Source organism: Strongylocentrotus purpuratus, unplaced genomic scaffold (assembly GCF_000002235.5).
Source record: "Strongylocentrotus purpuratus isolate Spur 01 unplaced genomic scaffold, Spur_5.0 spur5_scaffold_4, whole genome shotgun sequence".
NCBI classification, from domain to species: Eukaryota; Metazoa; Echinodermata; class Echinoidea; order Camarodonta; family Strongylocentrotidae; genus Strongylocentrotus; species Strongylocentrotus purpuratus.
Window position 1 is genome coordinate 17,323,890 of NW_022145610.1, and position 22,345 is coordinate 17,346,234.

Genomic DNA, 22,345 nt, shown 5'->3' on the forward strand with positions numbered 1-22,345 from the left:
AGGTATTTCTTACAATTACAGGGAGGTTATCATAAGCAATAGCTCGTCTATACTTAAAATGTCTTTTAAAAAAATCAGTATTAGGCTTAGGTATACAGTCTTCCGCCAAAGCGTAAGTGGTATTCGTGCACATAGATACTAAAAAGGTCTGAAATGTAAACAGGGGTCATCTCATGATTTAAACATATAAGTTAGCAAATGCTGATTTCTCCTGTCGTGTAACGATTCCCAGTTAAGGGCATTGTGAATTTCTGAATTGGGTATATGAGAGTCACTATTGATATGTAAAATCAAACGCCCAGCACGATTTTGGAGCTTTTGTAATATTTCAGTTAAATATTTACAGACCGAACCATATACAACATCTCCGTAGTCGAAGTGGGGAAGAACAACTGCATTATATACTAGTTTTTAATATAGATTCATTCAAGGTGCTTCTTAATCTACCAAGAAAGCTTACCATTTGTCCTATTTTGTCACCATCTTATCAGTGTGAATGTTCCATTTAATTTTCTCATCACAAATGACACCTAAGTACTTGACATTTTCCACTTGTTGAATTTTGGTCTTACAGAGTGTGACTTTTAAGTTTTTTCTTTTGACAGCATGTATATCGACTACCAATTAGCATACAAACTGTGTATTCAAAATTTACACTTAATCTATTTTCCTTCATCCACTGGTGGAGAAGAAGTAGGTCACTGTTCAGAGTTGACTAAATTTGGCGTACTGAGGTATCGGAGGAATATATTACTGTGTCGTCTGCATATAACTTTAGACTGCTTAATTTGATATATTTGGCAAGATCGTTAACGTATATATTAAATAAGAGGGGCCCTAAAAGTGACCCTTGTGGGACCCCGCATGATATGAATTTGGAAGATGAAAGAGAATGATTTACAGGGGCTTTACATGTTACAAAAAAGGATAAGATGAAGGAAGCAAGTTATTATTCGTAATACACCATTATGAACTTCCTCACAATGTACTTAGATATTTCACCAAATTGAGTTCCAATGTGCACATCATATCCTGGCCACAATAAATTACAGATATTAGGTACGCATATATATACGAGTATGGCATAAACCATACGTGAATACGGTGAATTATACAAATACGTAATTATGACAGTGTTATGGGAACCAAGACATATTTACGAGTGGGAATTCCCACCCCTATGGGAGAAAAAAATCATACTCATTTAACCTGTTATAACGAGAGGGATTGTTGGGCGTGGGTGCACCTGTTCCGTTAAACATAATAGTACTATCCTTTTGTTATGAACGTCAGTGGGAATTCCCACTCGACATAAAAGAAAGGTAATATATACAACTGCATAGCTGAATAAATTATTATCATACACCTCATATTCAGCAGGATGGTCGCCCGTGCCTGTTTGAGCTGAGAGAAGCAATTTCTAAAGTGTACACTAATAATGGCGGTTTCTGCTGTACCTATGCAATCTGTCCGTGTTGTAAAATCAGCTACTTGTGGACGAAAGTTGGTCTCCACTTCAGGATTTGCGCCTGGACAATGTATCCTTGAAGAATTGCCATATGTATATACTGTGTACGACGACAAAAGGGGACTTAACTGTGATTTTTGCCTCAAACAATGGTATTGATTTTTAATTTTTATTAAAATGTGAAAGTAAAACGGGATAGGGCCTTTATGACATAATTTAGGGGTCCTCTACAGATTGAAATCCATGTGCATTCTTCTTATATATATATATTTTTGGGGCCAATTTGGTTAATTTCACTGAGTGTAGAATACATTAATTTCACTTGAATGATAGAATTAGTAAAGAGAATTAATAAAATTTATCAAATGCTATGTCTATAATTGCATTACACATCGTAATTGTTATCATGATAATAGTATAAATCTAATATAGGAATCTTATAATGATTAAAGTTATCGTTATTATGCTAACTTTTGAGATAAAAGTAAGCATTACTTTATCGATTTGCTCAAAAGTCAAAAGTGGTAAATATGAATTGTTTAAAGTTTGTTACTTTTAGTAATTAAGTTCCTCCTCTTGTATTTTCATTAATTTGTTTGGATCTAGTACACTACTGCATTATGATACATTTTAATGACATTCGTTCAGGTTTGACACTGTTTTGATTATTTCAAGAATGATAATGATAATAATAATAATGATAATAAAAACGTTGCTTATAAGGCGCTTACCACCGAAGTCTCTAAGCGCTAGAATCAAGTCAACTCTAAATCTCATCTTACTTTCAGTTCAACTCTAAAGAGGTGTACCAGATGCAGTTGTGTAAGCTACTGCAATAAATCATGTCAGGTAAAAACAAATCTTTTGTTTTGGTTCGCTCCTATATAAACCCATTGCCTATATTGAACAAGGAAAACGCTCTCGGCGGTCTTGCCTGCACTACGCAATTTGATATGATGAAAAATTGAGGTTGGGACGTAAGACAGGGTGGCCCATTAGCAGGCCCCCTCCCCCTCACAAAACAATGAAATCCTCTGAATATAATCAGCATTTTAAAGTGTATATTGGCTAAGAATCATCAAAAGAATTATTTACTAAAATCTGTATCAAGATTTATAACTTTAATGGAATATGAACAAATATTAAAAATGTATTTATTAATTCTCATATTGAGTAGTGAAAACCTAATCCAAGTCTACTGACCATAATTGACATGTGACCTGGACTTTGTGACCTAGAATTTGCGTCATCTGATTTGTGATATTTGATTACCCTCGTGTACAAGTTTCATGGAATTTGAACAAACGCTTTTGAAATCATGTTAAAAAGTCAAAATCTTGATGTTGATACCAGAAGAGAGTCTAAGTTTGCAGACCATAAATTACATTTGACCTTGACTTTGCCACCTAAAAGACTAATTACATGATTGATGATACTTAATAACCTCTATGTTCTAATTTAAAATTCTAAATTTGAGATATGAATGTATACTTTCAAAATTATGATAAATATTTAAAATCGTAACCTTTTGTTGAGTTTTGATGTTGATGGCACAACGTAGTCTAAGTTTGTTGACCTGAAATGACCTTTGACCTTAACTTAGTGACCTCATATTCTATACACGTGATTGGAGATACTTTATAACCATTTTTTCTAAGTTTCATCGAATAAGAACTTATACTTCCAAAATAATATTACAAATTCAAAAACTTAACCTGAGGTTAAGTTTTCGATGATGATGCCAAAACAAAATCCAAGTCTGTTGACCTGAAATGACCTTTGATCTTAATGTTGTGACCTGAAATTCTACTCACATGATTGGGGATGCTTGATAAACCTTTGGTTTAAGTTTAATTGAATAAGGACTTATACTTTCAAAATTATACTAACATTTCAAATGTTGACGCCGTCACCGGAAAAGCGGCGCCTATGTTTCGCTTTTTGCTACTCAGGCGAGACAAAAATGAATGATTCCTGAATTAAGTCTATGGAAATAGAAATCGAGTCGAGAGTCAAACAAACCGTTATTCATGGATATTTGTTTAAAAGTTAAATCTTTTCTTTTTTTAAATGTGTATAGATTGGTACTTTGTTTAAGAGATGGATCTATATTATTCCAAAATACTGGACCGGTGTAAATAATTGTTTTGTGTGCGAAAGCTGTTCTCATTCGAGGAGTGTGGAAGTGGTTCGCTGTCTAGTAAGGTATGAATATATTTTGTTACTTTTTTGAGAAATGGAGGAAATCGGGAAAAGGTAACTCATTAGTTGGAACATAAAGAAACCGAGGTACCAAGAATACGAATCATTAATTTTAAGAATTTTGTCTTTTAAAGAAGCTTGGCGAAGAAATTTCACATAATCACTAAAAATGGGCAAATTATACATGTCCGGATAGCGTAGACCAATTTGAACACACATTCTGCTCTAAAGTCTTGTAAATATAAATGAAACGCGGTAAGAAGCTTTTTACAAGAACCTTCTAAAACTTCTATTCGTGGCTTGAACACTTTGTTCGCGCAGTAGGCCGATTATGACGTCACTGGTTGGGCACGATCGCAATTCTAGGCCTCAAGCTCGCCTCTCGCACAGCTCGCGTGCGGTATTTTGCATAGGCCTATACGTATACATTATCCAGACTTTGCATGCTTCATATCCTGACCAGAAAGTGCAGTAACAATCTCTAGAAATTATGTAATTACATATAATATTAAGGAAATTTATGTTATATAATACAAGGGGTGAATCGTGCAATTCGATTTGTCCAAATACCCTGTGTAATTTGCTGAGATGTTTTGCATTTGTTCGGTCATCATGCCTTGCCGTGATACTGATAGTGATAGTGTTGCTGTAGATTATATACAGAGACCATAATGATGAGCGTCCCTTTGCATTTTTATGTCCTGCAGCTGCAGTTCTATTTATGAATGGTGCATATTTGTAATTGATTTTCGCCAAATATAATCTCACATCTAATCGTCTTTGTTTTGTTATACGTGAAATTTGCTAAAAAGCCCTAAACATCCCGAAAAATTAGAAAATGTCTCACCTTGTCACCCCAGTGACAAGGTGCATGACAGATCGATCGCCAGTTGAGCGGGGCCGGGGGAGCTGAGCGGCGGCTGGCAGCTCAGCCACCTCGTGCTGATATGCTATCATTTGACCTGCACCAGCATCGACGCAGTCTTCTCCGAATCGTTCTCTTTTTTCCATCCTTCCTACACCCCCATCATCATCGTCGTCACTATCAATACCAGTACCAGTGTCACTAGTTGTGGAGCTGTGCTCATCAACTTCGAATTCTAAATCGAGTAAAACCTCTTCTTCGAGCTCGGACATTTTGATCAGATATTTAGCGTTCGAGTGGCATTTGTATACTATAATACATGCAGGCGAGAGTTGTGTGAGAGCTTTTGGGAGCACTCTCGCGCTCATTTGCCCAACCTCATACGTCACAAATCGTACGTCATAATAGCGGGCCAATCAAGGGTTGAAAAATCGGGTAGTAATTTCACTTTTAATAGCAGATAAGTTAATTCTGTAACAATTTTTGATAACTAAATATGAACCATTAAAAAGGTTGTAACACTAACTTTGCAATGATACCAACATTATTAAGGTTAAAAGCCTTTTGAAACCTTCGCTCAGCTACTTTAAAAATAAGTGGTTAGTGTGGGAACGAAAGTGGACATTATAGATTATTCTTAATGCACACTTCCTGGCCATTCAATGTAGCGACATTACTATTATTTTTTTGTGTGCCTCTAAAGAGGTGTTTATTTACATTCAAACATCAAAATAAAGTTGTGAGAAAAAATACAATTGACGCACAATGTTATCAATAAAATCACATATTGTTTTTCTCAACTATATAATATTTTCTTCTAAAGTGCTTGTAACAGTTTCTTTGGCAATCTTTGGTCTGGCTTTTTAAGCTCCTGATTTACAACAATTCTGTTTTTTATTTCTCTTTCAAATAGGTATCTTAGTTTGAAACGGTTTTCATTAAATCCATACTTATTTCGGTTGACTAACATTTTGTATATACACCAGAATTTGATCGTTGTTACAACGTCTATCTCGCTATCAATATTAATCTTAAGTAAACAGGAGATATCCATGACAAAATCAATATTAAAAGTGTACTTTACAACATGTTTGATATAATCAAAGAAATTCTTATTCTGTTCACATTCGATAAACACATGCACTATGTCCTCTATGACATGGCACTTGTGACAGTATCTGTCGTCTGTTAATCTCCATTTGTAAAGATTGTTTTTAACAGGTAGTATGTTGTAACTCCCTTAAGCGATGTTCCCTTGTATATGTTAAATTCCTTTTGAACACGGAACACCAGTCAATATTTCTTTGTAGTATATTTTCCCGAAAGAGACAGCACCTGTTGTTGTTGAATGTATGTTTAAAAGATATCAGGTTGTAGAAACGTTTGCTGCTCACGTCACTGATAGGTAAAGACACTCTTCCAAATTTAAACTAAGGAATTTCAAGAGGGTGATTATAATAGACTGGTTTAGTTTCTTCCTTGGTAAGACCACTGAACCATATCTTTGGAATAGCTTTCTTCAATTTAGTATAATCGAATAAGAGATTTTTCTTGCTTTTTTGTCTCAAGGCGTACTGACAGATCTTTAATAGACAAAAAATGTCTTTCTTTAAAGAGGTCCTTTAGATAAATTATTCCACAACCAAACCAATCTGCATAAAACAAAGACTTCGTATTGAAAACAATATCCTTGTTATGCCATACTATTTGCCTATGAAAAAAAGTATCTTGTACGGAATAATTTTCACTACAAGTAAAACCTTTCACATAATTCCAGGCTTGTAATATTTCCAGATAGAAATCAGGGAGTTGCAATTTCTGGACATCGAATAATTTATGGTCATAGTTACAGTTTAACAGAATATTTACACCACCGAGCAAATCAAATCAATAATTACACATATCGTTCCATGGACCTTTACTGTCATCCAATCATCTACCAAGCCATCTTAAACGAAAACTCAGTATCTGTTTCTCAGTATTAACCAGACGTAATCCCCCTTGGCTATAATCTTGAGTAAGGATGGATCTTTTTACCTTGTCAATTTTGGATTTCCAAATAAAATTGAAAACTAATTTATTCAATTTTTTCAGACACTTTGGTGGAATCGTGTCTACCATCATTAAATGAACTGATATACTTAAAGCCAGTGATTTAATAACAACGATTCTTCCAAATATTGTAAGGTTTATGCTTCTCCAGTTATCCAGGAGTTTCTGTAGTTTGGTCAATTTATTTTCTCAACTCAATTTTGTAGCATGATATAAATCTGCAGATATAAAATACCCTAAGTACTGTACAGGTTCTGTTGACCAACAAAGCTCAAGGTCATGGTTGATTGAAATTAATGGTCATTGCAGGAACTATGCAAAAATAATCATCAGAAATAATCCATCAATCCTGATATGTCTATACTTCTACTAAAAGTTAAATGAAGTGATTTTTACACGTAATTATGATTTAAAAAGTATTTAAGATGTCGAGTATTTTTAAAGTGAACCGCTAACATTGTTGAATGTTGATAAACAAAATGCGTATTTTTTTGTATTTTGAATTTTTCCAAATGTTTTCCATGAAAATAAGACAAAAATCAGACTCTTAAAAATATGTCAACACTTAAATGAATGGTATATAAAGCCTATTCATTTGTTTGTGACGATTTACATTCACCTAAAATTTATTCAAAATAATGATATAGATCAGTTTTTCCCAATTTAATTGCGGTCAAGCAACACTCAAACTTTCAGAGTATCTTTAATTGTACATCTAGCATTAAAGTCACTACATTAGCACCATTTTCTCTCATCTGAACAATGTTACCACGTCCCATTAATGGCTGTTGGTAGACTCAATTAGATTGTCGTTGGGTACGGCTTACATTTTAATTTTTATGTTTGTACTCCGTGCAGCAAGGAGACTGGGCAAGATGTCACAAGCAAGACTGCAAAACACTGAAGAGAATATATCCCTTGCCACACTCATACTCACTTCAGCTTCTGTCTCAAATCATCCGGAAGCAAAGAAAGTCAGCTCCATGTACTCAGGATGATGAGGATTGTTTCCCAACCACCGTAGACCAGTTGGAATCCCATCATGAAAAGCTGAGTGATACAAAAAGGGATGAATTTAAGAGCTTGTTGCTTTTGTTGAAGTTTTGCGGAGAGGATGTCTTACCTGAGCCAAGCAGCTTGTTGAAGATGTATGGGGCGATCCAATGCAATGAATTCTCAATAATGGATAATGATCTGAATGGCATTGCATTTGCGATATACTTGAGGTGATTTATGTTACTATGATTGATAATTGTTTTATTGACTCTAAGAACGAATGTATATGCTTGTAAGTAAATAAGCAGGGGACCGACAGCTTTAAGTCCTCTCGAAGAGATTTGGTAATGAGGATTAAAGGGCAATTAAGTCCACTCCAATAATAACGTACTTTCAATAGAAGCAGAAAAATCAGACAAACCAATCAAAAAAAGTTTTAGCAAAATCTGATAACAAATAAGAAACTAAAAAGTTTTGAATTTGTAATGACATGAAAAACTTTGAAAATCACAGGACACATTGGCAACTCACTCATGAGTCTGTGACGTCATTACCTCACTTTATCCCCAAGTTGTTTTCTTTATATTGATAATATAAATTTCCAATTTTCCCCCTAAAAATCTGTTTCCTCACACAAGCATCCAAGTTATATTGATACCCTATGCCTGATATGTTTTCATGTGGATGCAATAATATAGAGTAATTTTTCTTATTCTGTTAAATCGTAAAAAATGTGAATTTTAATACCATTTATACGAAACTGATAATTATGAATATACAGTATTCCGAAATAGTATCAATATTTCAAAATTCGTAAAAGATTGTGAAATGTCATGCATGCAATATGATACAATTCATATAACCTGGGCAAAGGCGTGGGGAAATCAGTCCTTGGGGATAAAAATAAGAAGAAATTAATGGGATAAAAATATATCAAGTAACTGATAATTAGTGAGGCAATGACGTCACAAAGTGCATAACCAATTTGGCAATTTGTCTAGTTATTTACATTTTTTCCATGGTTTTTCATACTTTTTAAAGAATTCATAACTTCCTTATTAGTAATCCAATTTTCCTTAAACTTTTGTTGCTCTGTCTCTACTGTTTTTCTGCATCTCTTGAAAGCAAGTTATTTTTGGAGTGGACTAAGCCTTTAATACCTTACCAAGAGGCACAAGCACATTGACCTGGTTTCGAACTTGGGACCTCTCGGTTACCAGACCACTGCTCCACCACTGAGCCGGTGCACCTCTTTTGATCTATTTCTTGGTGTATGACAAGTAATCAGGAGCACTTCCTGATAGGATTTATCTGAAAAAAGTGATGTGTCCATTTTAGAATTCCAAAAGGGAAACAAAAATGTGATAAAAGTTCCACTTTTCAGCAAGCTCTTTCATTAAAATTTAGAACTGTATAGGAATACAAATGTTGTTTAAATAAATGATTGTATGTTGTACTTGTATGTTAAGCATGATTAAATTAGCATAATATACTAGTACCTTTTCTCTCCCATTCCCATATATTTATTTTCTTGTTTATGTAGAGGTGCCATGGTCGAGTGGTTAAGTCGCCGGACTGTCGATCACAAGGTCCGCAGTTTGAGACCCGCTATGGCACTAATGTCCTTTCGCAAGACATTGATTTACATTTGCCACACTCAACCATGGTGATGTAAATGGGTACCTGGCAGGAATTAATTCTTTGAAATGCTAGAGCGCCGTAATGGCAGCACAGCTAAAGCCGGGGTAATAATCTCCAAGTTTGGAAGCGCTTAGTGATTGTAATAAGCACTATATACAAACTGAATATCATTATTATTATTGTTATTAAATAAATGTGTCATTGATTATGTCTCTATTTTAACTGTTCCTGTTTTTAAGAGCATCCATGGCGAACCATTCCTGTGATTATAACTGTATAGTGGTGTTTGATGAGAGGAAACTTCAACTCAGGACCATTAAAGATGTCAAAGACGGAGAAGAGGCAAGACCACATATTTTATTCTGAAATTATACCACTGGAAACTCCAACATTTATGAAGAACTGCTGTAATTCCTCTTTAGATATTTGTCACAAATTTGGAAGATCAAAATAGTCGGCATCCATAAATGTGCTGGTAAGTCTAGTCATATGAAAATGAATCGAGTAAATCTATGACCTTGAAAAACATGATGATTTTTAATTGTACATGTACTATAAAAATAATATGTGCTTTAATTACATGTATAATTTAAGATCCTAACATCTTGTTTTCGTTGGTTTAGTGTACAATCAGCTATGTAGATGTCATCAACCCAGCTAAAGAGAGACAGGCTAAGCTGGAAGAGGAATATCACTTCACCTGCAAGTGTGTGAAATGCGTTGAAGAAATCAATGTGAGTCTAAACTTTATAGTTTCGTTCTTTGTTTAACTATTCTCAAATGTTGCAAAAGATCCTGAAAATAAAATTCCAGTTGTGTACGGTTGGTGGTATAGATAGTTTTTTTTAAACTAACATCTTTTAACTTGAACTGTATTAATGGCTCGGGATAATATCTGGGGTTGCATAAATGAGTGTGCACCATTATAACCAGGGAAGTGAAAGAGAAGGAGTGGAATCAAGCCTCTTTACTTTGATCCCATGTTCCAAGCCGCCGAAAAAAGCACATGAAATATCAGTATTTAGAATTCCTACATCAGAACATGGTATCCCAGCAACTGTTCGCTGTCCCTTTCAATGATTTCTCATCAATTGTTCAATGTGTAATGAGTAGAACAAGTGAACACACACTTACAAGTTTATAGTTTACACTGAAATTTTGCTGGTAATTTAATATTTTGTAATAAACGTGAAACTGGTGCCTGGCCTCTGAAGTTCCCCTCAGTGGGAGAGCGGCTCAGAGCATGGAACTTCAAAGCCAAGTGGAATGTTACACATCCCATCGTTACGCTTTAGAACTCATTAATGCGTTTGAGTAAATTACATGAGTTTCAGCTCCTTTCTTTCACCTTCCTGATTATAACTTCCAATTTTCAAAGTAGTGAAACAATGTATTGGGCAACAATAAGATCCACGTACTGCTTTACTTTCTACTATCACTCAAATTTGAAATAATGATATCACATTCAAGTACCCTATGCTCGTGCATACATTAGCCAAGACAGTTGATACCTCCATGGATCTATTCCCAGTAATGCACTACCAGTAGATAATAAGTGATTTCGAAAGTCCATATAGATATTGTTGCACATAACTTGCAATATATGCATTTCAGTACAAAATAATAAAAAACAAAATATTTATTTATTATTTATTCGACACTTTCAAGAAATATAACAACAATGCAATATAATCATAGGTGATTACAGAATTAGAAAGACAAAGGTCATACGAATACACATTTTTGTAGCAATCTTCTGAGCGCAAAAGATGGCGGACAGGCAAGAAGAGAGCAAACTTAATCACTGCCCGTAATGGTCCCTCCGCCCAACCAACTGATGCACTCAGAAGACTGGTAAAAATATAGCATAAGGACAAATAAAGAGAGTAACAAATCAAGGATAAACAATAAGAAAATAAAGAAAGGAGAGGAACGAGCAAATTAACGCCAAAATGGAAATTAAGTACACATATATTATAACATATTAGAAAATTCACAAACACAATAACATAATAGCATTTTGAAAATTCCTTCGTCAGGTTTATACAATGAGGTCAACCTGATGCACTGAGAGAGTAACAAATCAAGGGTAAACAATAAATTTTTAAAAAAAAGAGAAGAGAGGCACAAGCAAATGCAACGCCAATATCGAAATTAAGTACACCTTAAATATTATATTGTGAAGCTAATTTTTGTTTACATTATGATTAAATGTTTTCTGTATATTTCAGGCTTCGGGTCCAGTAGATGATGGTTTAGGTGAATTAGAGCTCCAAAGTCTGATGAAATCCTCAGAGCAAATACAGGATGCAGCGAAGTCACAAGATATCCTTTTTTTTGCCATTTAAAGTTTATCTAGAAAATGACTATTTACACTGTGTTACCATATAACCTGTCAATGTCAATAAGTTGAAATACCTGAAGGAATCTAGTCAATGACTGTTTTCTCATTATGTGTTTGTTGTCGTTATCATAGAGTTATTAGGTCGCTTTTTTATTTGCACAATTTACATTCTACAAATACCTTTCATTGTAATCTATTTTTTCTCTCTTCAGTGCTCTCCTTTTCCCTTTTTTCTCCTTGTCTGTGTGTTTCTGTCTCTCTCTCTCCTTAATCCTTTGCTCTATGCTCCCAACTCACTGACCCCATGTTAGTCTTCTCATTTTCTCTATATATACATTCTTCCAAGTTCTTTGTCCCAATCTCGAATAGTTTTCATTGAATGGGTTTAATCTTTCTTAATAGTGATATTTAGATTGTGCCAAAGTGTTACAGCTCTGTGTACCCTACCTGAAGCCGATGGACACCTCTAGCAGTATTCCACTCAATCATTATCTCCTGGTGAGGGTCAGACATAGAGCACTTATTGCATACATGAACTTACAAGAATGGGAGAAAGCTGCTGAGATTGGACAGCTGATCACAGAGCATTACAGGTAAGACTAGGTTCATTATACTCGAGTATAATGAACCTAGTCTCATTATACACATTACACAGAACAATAAGTGCTATTTAGATACATGATCTTTTTTTTTTCGTTAAAAAAAAATAACGAACAGACCATAAATGGTATCTTTTATAAAGCTTTTATAAATACCGACCAGACTGAGGAAGTGGCAGCAGATCTTCACCCTAATATGGCTTGATAACATATGGCGCTTGGCGTTTTGTGGGTAAACACTTGCAAGAATACTAAGGAATAAGATACGGGTGGATGCCATGCACTTGTAATTGTGCAAGGGGGTAATTTTCTTGGGGGGGGGGGGTGATTGTCCTAGAACCCACCGTACAGTTAACAAAACCATATTGTTATGGCTGAATGTGTATGTTATTTGATTTAGATATCACTATGGACCGTACAGTCACAATTGGGGGATGCACCTCCTGGTAATGGGTAAACTACTGCTCGACCTGGAGAGATTTCAAGTGGCTAGAAGATATATCACAGAGGTAACTAACTATATTTCCTAATTGATTGGACTGAATTTAAATGTAGACTACAATATTATGATTATGGTGGATGTTTTCATTGGTAATGAACTTTTCTTTTGGAGTTTTTCATTCAGTTGTTTTGACAACTTTCGACTTTTATTTGAATAGTGGAGTAGAAGAGTAGAATCGTGCAATTACAGTAATTGCTTCCTCTTTGGGATGGTGTGTGTGTGTGTGTGTGTGTGTGTGTGGTGGGGGGGGGGGGGGGGGTTAGGGGTAGATGGTGGTGCTCCATAGGATACACAGTGAAATCCAGAATAATTTCAGGTTCCCGAACCCCATTTTTCCACCCTGTACATCTGATTCCGTGAACAATCTTTATACAGGTAGTTTTGTCTGAAAAAAGGCACATAAAATCCCAATACAATTCATAATTAGCAAGTTCGTTTTGTACCGACATTCTGACTTGGATTCTGAACCGAGTCAGGTCGAAGCCTTGATATCAATTAGCTAGGACAGTAGATGAACAAGTTCTCAATCAAAAAGAAAGGAATTTGACCTACTTTAATCCTAGACCAAACATGTCTTTCTCTTTCGTTTGTTAGCGCCTTATTTGTGTAGGGTCGGTTCCTCTCTTTAGAGACAAAAGCCGGCCAAATGGTCTCCTGTGCGAAGTTTACTGGCACGCACGATCGTGCCAGTAAACTTTGCACTCAATATATCCGATGCATTGTAATCAAGATATTCTGAGAACCTGTTAATGGATTACAATCAAACTTGAATTTTAAAAATTGCTTCTGTTTTGGTAAATCGCTCTATGGCGGAGGTATCATTTTCGACTTTGCGCAATCGAACATCCATCTAGTTCTGCTTCTGATCTAGGAGGAGGTATTTATTTGTTTATTCTTAATTCATTATTTTGTTTTTTTCAGGCAAAGAGTGTTTTGGAGGTAACGCATGGCCCACATCATTCACTGATGATGACACCGTTAGTGCAAAAACTGTTCTGTAGATTTAGATAATGCATTGCTAATTGATAATGCATCCCCGAAGGCCACCCCTTCTGTCTTTACCTGCAGATAATACATGTCCAGCAACATGCAGTCACTGATGTCAACATGAATACAAGAATTTCTCTGTAGTACTAGTAAAGGCTTATAGATGATACTGGAAATACTGAAGATGGAAGGACAGAGTGTCAGTGAGAGTGAGATCGAAATGAAACAACAAGAGACTTAACAAGTTTGAGAACCTGGCAAACAATCAATTCGAAATGTAGTCATCGTAGTTTGTAAATCTAGAAATTTGAACACAAGGGCGGCCTGTTTCATAACACTTTTTGTTCATTAACATGTTCCGATCATTGTGATAAGCTACTGAAATCCTTGAAATTGATTGACTGTGAGCAGATTTACCATACATATGTTGCAGTTGTTATTGATAACAAGTTTGATAAAACAGGGCCCACTTCTATTAAAGAGGTGTTATATGGAACTCATTACCTAGTATTTAGCAGAATTAAACGTCTCTTTCTTTCATTTAAACACCTTTTTAAACAATTGCATTTTCATTAATGTACTAAATAACCAGTGACACCATGGATGCATATGTGTTGTGTTTAATTTCCACCAATTTAAATAAAAAATTACTTTTGTGTGCCCTAAGTATAATACGTCACCGGAATGGTATGTCGTGTCTTGTTTCCTACGAGTGTGCTGGGGGGAGATTCTGATTCTAATGGTGAAATAATTAATTACATTTCCGGTGAAGTTAAATTTTGTTAATACTATTTTTCAAATCGTTGGATAACCTCATTTTGTAAATGTATACATTTATATCCATGTCTCTATTCGCTGGTTATTTCATATGTTATTTAATATCCCTGTAATATGTTGTTATCCTGTAGAAATATTTTTAAAGAAATAAGTATGAAAAATGGTATAATATTTTGTCGAGAGGTCGAAGAGAAAATACAATTACATGTAGTGTCATGTACATGCTTCCTCTAACTGGAGAGATAATTGGTCCAAAGTCTATTTAATAGTAATATATTGTCATGTTTGCCTCATTTCATTGATATTTTGTATGTTACCATGTATATACAGGACCAATGTGAAAAACAGCTTTGGCCAACATTGTCATCCTGTATAAATATTTTTAAACAAATAAGTTTGAGAAATGATATAATATTTTGTCGAGAAGTCGAAGAGAAAATACAATTACATGTAGTGGGTACCTGGTAGGAATTTATTCCTTGAAATGCAGCGCGCGTAACAGCTGCACTGCTAAAGCCAGGGTAATTATGCTGCATTATTGTAGAGCGCTTAGAGACTTCTGATAAAGTAAGTGTTAGGCGCTATATGAGCAAATATAATTATTATTATTCTCTAACTGAAGAGATAATTGGTCCAAATTCTATTTAATAATAATATATTGTCATGTTTGCCTCATTTCATAGATATTTTGTATGTTACCGTGTATATACAGGACCAATATGAAAAACAGCTTTGACCAACATTGTCATCCTGTATAAATATTTTTAAACAAATAAGTTTGAGAAATGGTATAATATTTTGTCGAGAAGTCGAAGAGAAAATACATTAACATGTAGTGTCATGTACATGCTTTCCTCTAACTGAAGAGATAATTGGTCCAAAGTCCATTTAATATCCCTGTAATAAACTGTTATGGTTGCCTCATTTCATTGATATTTTGTATGTGACCAATGTGAAAAACAGCTTTGGCCAACATTGTCATCATCTATAAATATTTTTGAATAAATAAGTTTCAGAAATGGTATCATATTTTGTCGAGAAGTCGAAGAGAAATTACATTTACATGTAGTGTCATGTACATGCTTTCCCCTAATTGAAGAGATAATTGGTCCAAAGTCTGACTTCGGAATACATCGTACATGTATTTGTATCCTTTTTGCAGGTATATTTTAAAATAAATTGTAATGCAACTCGAGCTAGAAACGTTTACTAAATGGAACCAACGTTAGGCAGCACTTAGTTCGAATAAATATTACCATGCCTTCATTATGTCTTTTCAAATTATTGCTATTGCTGATATAATGTCTTAATTTCCAAGGAATTTACATGTTTTGTTAATTTCGTTAGTAATGTTAGTAATGTTTGATCTTCTTGGTAATTTAAGTAATGTTAATTCGTTAAGTTATGTTAGAAATATTTTGTTTTCTTGGTAATTTGAGTAATGTTAATTAGTAACATTGATGTTTTGTTTGAAGTAATTTTGATGTGTGTACATGTACAGCGCTTTGAAACTTTTGTCACAAGCGCTATATAAATTTGTCATATTATTATTATTAGTAGTAGTAGTTATAATTATATAATATTGACTGGCCTTGAGGGGTATATCAGAAATATTGACCAAGCTCAGATCATATTGCCCCGAGTCGAAAGACGAGGGCAATATGGTCTTAGCGCGGTCAATATTTCTGATATCCCCCGAAAGTAAAGCCAGTCAATATTTTTATTGTTATCCAAATCAGACATCTAGAGCAAATACAGACATCCACCATGACAATCTCAAGAACTGAACAAACTTTGTCAAACCAACACTGTGCATCCAGTGCTTGACAAAATTTTCGATACACTACAAACAGTGTGTATTTGGTGTGATTATTACGTCACAATAGAGTGCGCGCAAAGTGCGCAGGTTCCCGTACGCATAATATTAATAGATGCGCAATGAAAATGCGAGACCGTGGAAAATACCAAGGTATATTTTCACTCGTCTCTACACGCAAAGTCAATACGCGCAGGGAGACCAAGGAAAATACAAAGAATATACCCCTCCGTTCCCACTGCTAGTGAAAACTAGGGCAATACGGTTTTGTAAATGACCAGCTCAGATGTCTGATACGGGTAATAATTATATAATATTGACTGGCCTTGAGGGGTATATCAGAAATATTGACCAAGCTCAGATCATATTGCCCCGAGTCGAAAGACGAGGGCAATATGGTCTTAGCGCGGTCAATATTTCTGATATCCCCCGAAAGTTAAGCCAGTCAATATTTTTATTGTTATCCAAATCAGACATCTAGAGCAAATACAGACATCCACCATGACAATCTCAAGAACTGAACAAACTTTGTCAAACCAGCACTGTGCATCCCGCGGCTTGACACAATTTTCGTTACACTGCAAACAGTGTGCATTTGGTGTGATTATTACGTCACAATAGAGTGCGCGCAAAGTGCACAGGTTCTCGTACGCATAATAGATGCGCAATGAAAATGACAAAATACGGCGCGGTCAATACAAGATGCCCGGATGCGAGACCGTGGAAAATACCAAGGTATATTTTCACTCTTCTCTACACGCAAAGTCAATACGCGCAGGGAGACCAAGGAAAATACAAAGAATATACCCCTCCGTTCCCACTGCTAGTGAAAACTAGGGCAATACGGTTTTGTAAATGACCAGCTCAGATGTCTGAAACGGGTAATAATACACAATAATCAAAATTCCACTTAGTGTCTTTTATGTAAAGAACATTTTACTTGTACACAGACATGCTCGCATGCCTTAATAAAGAAACAGCCAACTTGAACTGTCGTGTTGGTTTTTAATTTTTAATTTTCTTTTGAGAGAGAGATGGGGGGAGGGGGAGATGGGGGGGGGGGGAATTGAATCAGAAATTGAGAGCAAGAGATATTCAGATACAATTTTGGTATCAGAGAAATATACAATGTCAATATACTTGTAAAAAAGGAAGTAGAGATGAAGAACTATAGGAAGTGGAGACTGGAGAAGGAAGAGTAGAAGTATCCAAGTATGAGAGAAGAAAAATGTTACCACATTAATACAGGTACAGTGAAAGGGAAAACGAACATGAATGAAGATGAACGTTGATGGACACACTAACAAGTCAAACTGGCTGCATATTTAGTTTCTTTCAATACATTCGATCAATCTTGCATCAAGGGTTGTCATGTGCTCATCCCATTTTCTTTTTATAAATTTAGATTTTTTTTCCCAATCAGTGAAATTCCCTTTCGCATAATTTCTCACCTTTTCCTTATGCTTTTTTATCGTCACTTGCTATTCCTTTCTCACTTTCATATCTTTGGCGACTCTTCCCCCGTCATTCTTTCTCACTTATTTTTGACCCTTTCCCATTCACTCTTAATTGTTTACTATTTCTCACGTTCCTTGTCTCGGCTTTTCTAATTTTTTCTAATATTGTTCACTCTTCATATTCAATTGTTTTCTGATTGATTGATTTGATTGATTTGATTTTACTTCTGCATTTTTTCCAAATAAAATATAACTGAATAACAAAGAACATAATATACATGTAAGGTATAATACAACATAAACAAACAATAATTTCTTCATGTCAAAATGTTTTTTTACATAATATATGACCATATAATAACGAAACTTATTATTTCCATAACATATTATCATAAATTTAAAGTATTATCCGAACTATTCTTTTGGAAAAGTGCAGGAGACCGCAATCATAACAAAGCTTGACAAGGATGGCGGCCTAAAAAAAAACAAGAACAAAAAAAAAATCTAAAGGTAAAACTTAAAATGAAAAATTGTTCAAACGATCTTTGTGTATGAGTTGGTGAGTGTGTTGTGCAAGTGTATATATATATATATATGGTGATGATGATTTTGATCGCTCTTCTTTCACTTCCTTTTTTCCAGTTCTGATACACAATCAAATCAGTATACCTTTAGATATACATGGAGAAAAATAAACTTATTTTAAACAGATTGGCCAGGGCTCCAAGATCACCAAAACTTGATGCCTTGTGAACCTCGACAGTATACAATCAAAAGACACTTTCTTTTACTCACTTTTCATGCTACTTTCTAATCTCAATCTTTTCGCCCACTTTCATGACCTTCAGTATATCCACAAGCCCATAATGAAATCAATAAATGAACATTACTTCACAAATTGTCGCTCGCATCACGACCCGTCCTCTCTGCGCATTTCCTAGCGAAAGTCAGTTTTGAAGAAAACGCGTTTAAAAGATAGGACTTTTTGAAACGGTAATTGTTAGACTTTAGAATAGATTATATTAAAAATCAATGGGACTACTTGAGAGCTTAGGTCTTAAAGTTGTATACAGTGTGTTTATATTCTCTTGAGTTGGAGGATTTTTGCTACAATTGGTTTGTAAACAGAGAGGACGGTTCGTGGAAAAATAAAATCACGATACGCGATTTCACCACGAACCGTCCGCTCTACTTGCGCGCAACCTGACAGTGTACAAATTGAATGGAAGGCCCTGGTACTGCGCGCAACAGAGGACGGTTCGTGGTGCAGACAAATCCTATAATCGCTGAGCGGACGCTTTGTGATGATTACGGTATTACGTAACCAAGCATATTCACACTCTGAAATTAAGGATGTAGGTAACCATGAGTACATGCACAAAATGAGGAAAAATGGAGAAAAAATAGCAAATTTTGCTAGAGAGGACGGTTCGTGGTGAGAACGACGAAATGAAAGACTTCACTCTCTGAAATTTGTTCTTTAAGTTACAAATATAAATACTCAATTTCCAATGTTCACATAATTAGGTGGTCTGCAGCTGATCCTCAGATCACCTTTTGATTTCGTTAGAATTTGTCTTCTTTCTTTCTGTACGATTTTTGTGTTCAGATTTTCTCAAAAACGCACTATCAAATCACCATCAATTTTTCACTATTAATAAACCTTGGTCAGGAATAGAAAACCACCCTCTTCTCAATGTGACCACTGCAAGCAAGCATGATATAAGACTTACTGCATTAACTACAACCATGCTTTACGATTGTTATTTTTCTTTTAAACAGCTTGATTTAATAGATCTCAAAATATCTTGGTCTAATGCATCTCCACCATGATAAAGTACATCAGAATTTCAAAAGGCACATTAAAACGGAAGGGCAGGAAGGCATTGCTATTATTACTTATGGTTAAGTATTCATGACACAGTGTTTTTCTCCAAACCTTATAACATTCCAAAGATCAGGTTAATACATCGCCCCCTCAACTTCTTGTTCCAGACAGAAATTAATGGAGTTGTTACAAGTATCAGATTGAAGAATCTCATCCATGTACTGGTGTGCTTTCAGATAGAGAGTTCAAGAGGATAAACTAGAATCATCATGTTCTCATAACAGCCCCATAACAATTACTCAATACACTTATTGCATATTGTAGACTCTAGAAATCATATTTTGTTGTACTTGTTAAGTTTCTACCCACTGGATACATCTCAAAGAATGATAGTTATGATTAATCATAAACCATGTGTCTAGAATACATAACACCACAAAATTGTTTCCCGTAAGAGTATGTACTAAAATGTTGCTTCAATAATGAATTGGAATAAGGAGAACATGTACACACCTTGTCTGATTAAATTTTCTAAAGACCTATGAGCTCCCAAAGCTCAATCTTGATGGTTACCTGCAATAAAGTTTTAAAAAACACAGAAAAAATTAAAGCTGAAATGAATCCATCGCAACTCTTTATGATACAGGGCCCTCATGATTTGAAGTACCAATGACCATTTTTGCCGCTTCATTTTCTTTTGTATGTATTTATTCCTTATTTCATCTATTTCTATAAACGTGATGTACTTATTTCTCCTAATTATGTATTTTCTTGAATATTACTGTAACGCCAGTGGAAACCAAAGTTCTTTGTATCTTGTTTGCAAAGACCAAATAATATATCTCGTATCTTGTATCTCGTATGACTACATCATTCCTTAATCATCATACATTCACATGATCACATCATGTAGTGATAATGGTATTTCTCAGTTAAGTCGCGAAACGGGATTGTTGGTATCATAAAGACCATCTTGTGGCTTTCATTTGGCAGAATCGAAATCACCATTGGAATACACCACCACTTTACTATCAGTCTCTTGATCCTAATTTGAAAATTACAAAACAAATATTTTAATCTTATAATTCCATTGAATTTGTTAAAAACTTGTATATAAAAAGATATTTCATTTTTTTCGGTTTCAGTAAGGAATATGGAAAGAGAAGAACATATCCATACCTTGTCTGATAAGAGTTCCTCGAGGCCCACTAGCTCCTTATAAAGCTCAAACTTGCTGGGTTTCCTGCCATTGAAGAAGAAAAAAGATAAACACATGAAAGTTGAAATAATCTTGGCCATTTTATAAAAAGTTGGGATTGGTTTGAATCAATCGCAACTTGAATTTAATTACAACTCCTATCTCTTTAGTACACAGTTTCGATTAATTCTTGATTGATATAAAGGGCCCTGATGACTAAATCATTCCTTCTTCATCATCATACATTCACACAGGGGCGTACGCAGGATTTTTTTCGAGGGGGGGGGGGTTATAATCGAAAATCGCGCCGAAAATTTCCCAACGACTCAGCCAGCCGTTGAATAAGCGGGGGGGGGGGGGGGGGGGGGGGGGTAAGAGCACCTGTTTTAGGGGGGGGGTCCAGGATTTGATGAATAACTAAAATTTGTTTCTAGTAAAAGCCACATTCATGACTAGTTAATAGGGCACAGAGTACAACAAGATGATACATAAAAATGGCTGAAGAAACCAAAAGCTTTGTCATGTGAAGGGGGTATTGTATGAATTAGGGGGTGTTGTAATCAGTGGGCAAAGCATCACATCATAATGTTGCAAGGTCTCTGGGTAATTTAAAGGCTGTATATATGCATACATCAGTAATAATGTTTCGATATAGCTACATACTCTTCTTTTACCTTTGGCTTGTGTCAGAACAGCATGTCCATGCCTAAAATGTTATGCTATCCAAGAATAATTTGTGAGTGGGAATTCCCACCCCTAGGCGGAAAAAAAATCATACTCATTTAATTTGTTATAACGAGAGGGATTGCTGAGATGTGCGTGGGTGAACGGTTCAGTGACAGCGGAAAGATCACAAGTACAATTAAGGTTAAACATAATACTTCCTGTTATGAATGTCAGTTGAAGGTCCCACTCGATTTAACATACTCATACAACTTGTTATAACGAGAGTGATTGCTGAGATGCACGTGGGTGAACGGACCGGTTCGGTTATAGCGGAAGGATCACCGTAGTGATTAAAGGTTAAACATAATACTTCCTGTTATGAATGTCAGTGGAAATTCCCACTGGACAATAAAAAAATGAAAAAACTCAAACAACTGCATAGCTTAATGAAACGTTATCATTCGCCTCTTATTGAAAGTGTAGCCTCGTGCCTGTTTGAGCTGAGAAGAGCAATTTCATAAGTTTACACTTATAATGGCGGAGTCTGCTGTGCCTATGCAATGTGTGCGTGTCGTAACATCAGCTACTTGTGGGCGAGGTTTGGTCTTCACTTCAAATTTTGCGAGGGGACGATGTATCCTTGAAGAATTGCCATATGTATATACACTGTTCGACAACAAAAGGGGACACTACTGTGATTTTTGCCTCCAAAAATGGTATAGATTTTTAATTTTTTGTTATAATGTGATAATAAGAAGTGATAGGGTCTTTAAGGCTTATTTTAGGGGTCCTATATAATATTGAAATCCATGTGCTTTCTTTTCATATACTTTTTTTTCTTTCTTGGCCAATTAGCACGGGTTAATCCACTGAGTGTAGAATATCATTCATTTAACTTTAATGACAATATGATATTAAGAATAAATAATATTTATTAAATGCTATGT

General features: G+C 35.2%; 2 protein-coding genes across 2 annotated transcripts in view; both read left to right on the plus strand.

The window, feature by feature from the left end:
* The first annotated feature begins 1,586 nt into the window (after positions 1 to 1,586).
* Positions 1,587 to 22,345, plus strand: part of LOC583267 (histone-lysine N-methyltransferase SMYD3-like) — a 36,258-nt gene continuing 15,499 nt past the window's right edge. The window contains exon 1 of the mRNA XM_030997190.1: positions 1,587 to 1,620. The gene's annotated coding sequence lies outside the window, so the exon portion shown is untranslated. The remainder of the gene's footprint in view (positions 1,621 to 22,345) is intronic.
* LOC105440426 (histone-lysine N-methyltransferase SMYD3-like) lies at positions 7,461 to 11,587 on the plus strand. The gene is made up of 4 exons (XM_030998154.1): positions 7,461 to 7,813; positions 9,464 to 9,566; positions 9,848 to 9,958; positions 11,456 to 11,587. Exons 1-4 carry the CDS (start codon positions 7,734 to 7,736, stop codon positions 11,570 to 11,572), a joined length of 411 nt encoding a protein of 136 aa, XP_030854014.1. The 5' UTR covers positions 7,461 to 7,733; the 3' UTR covers positions 11,573 to 11,587.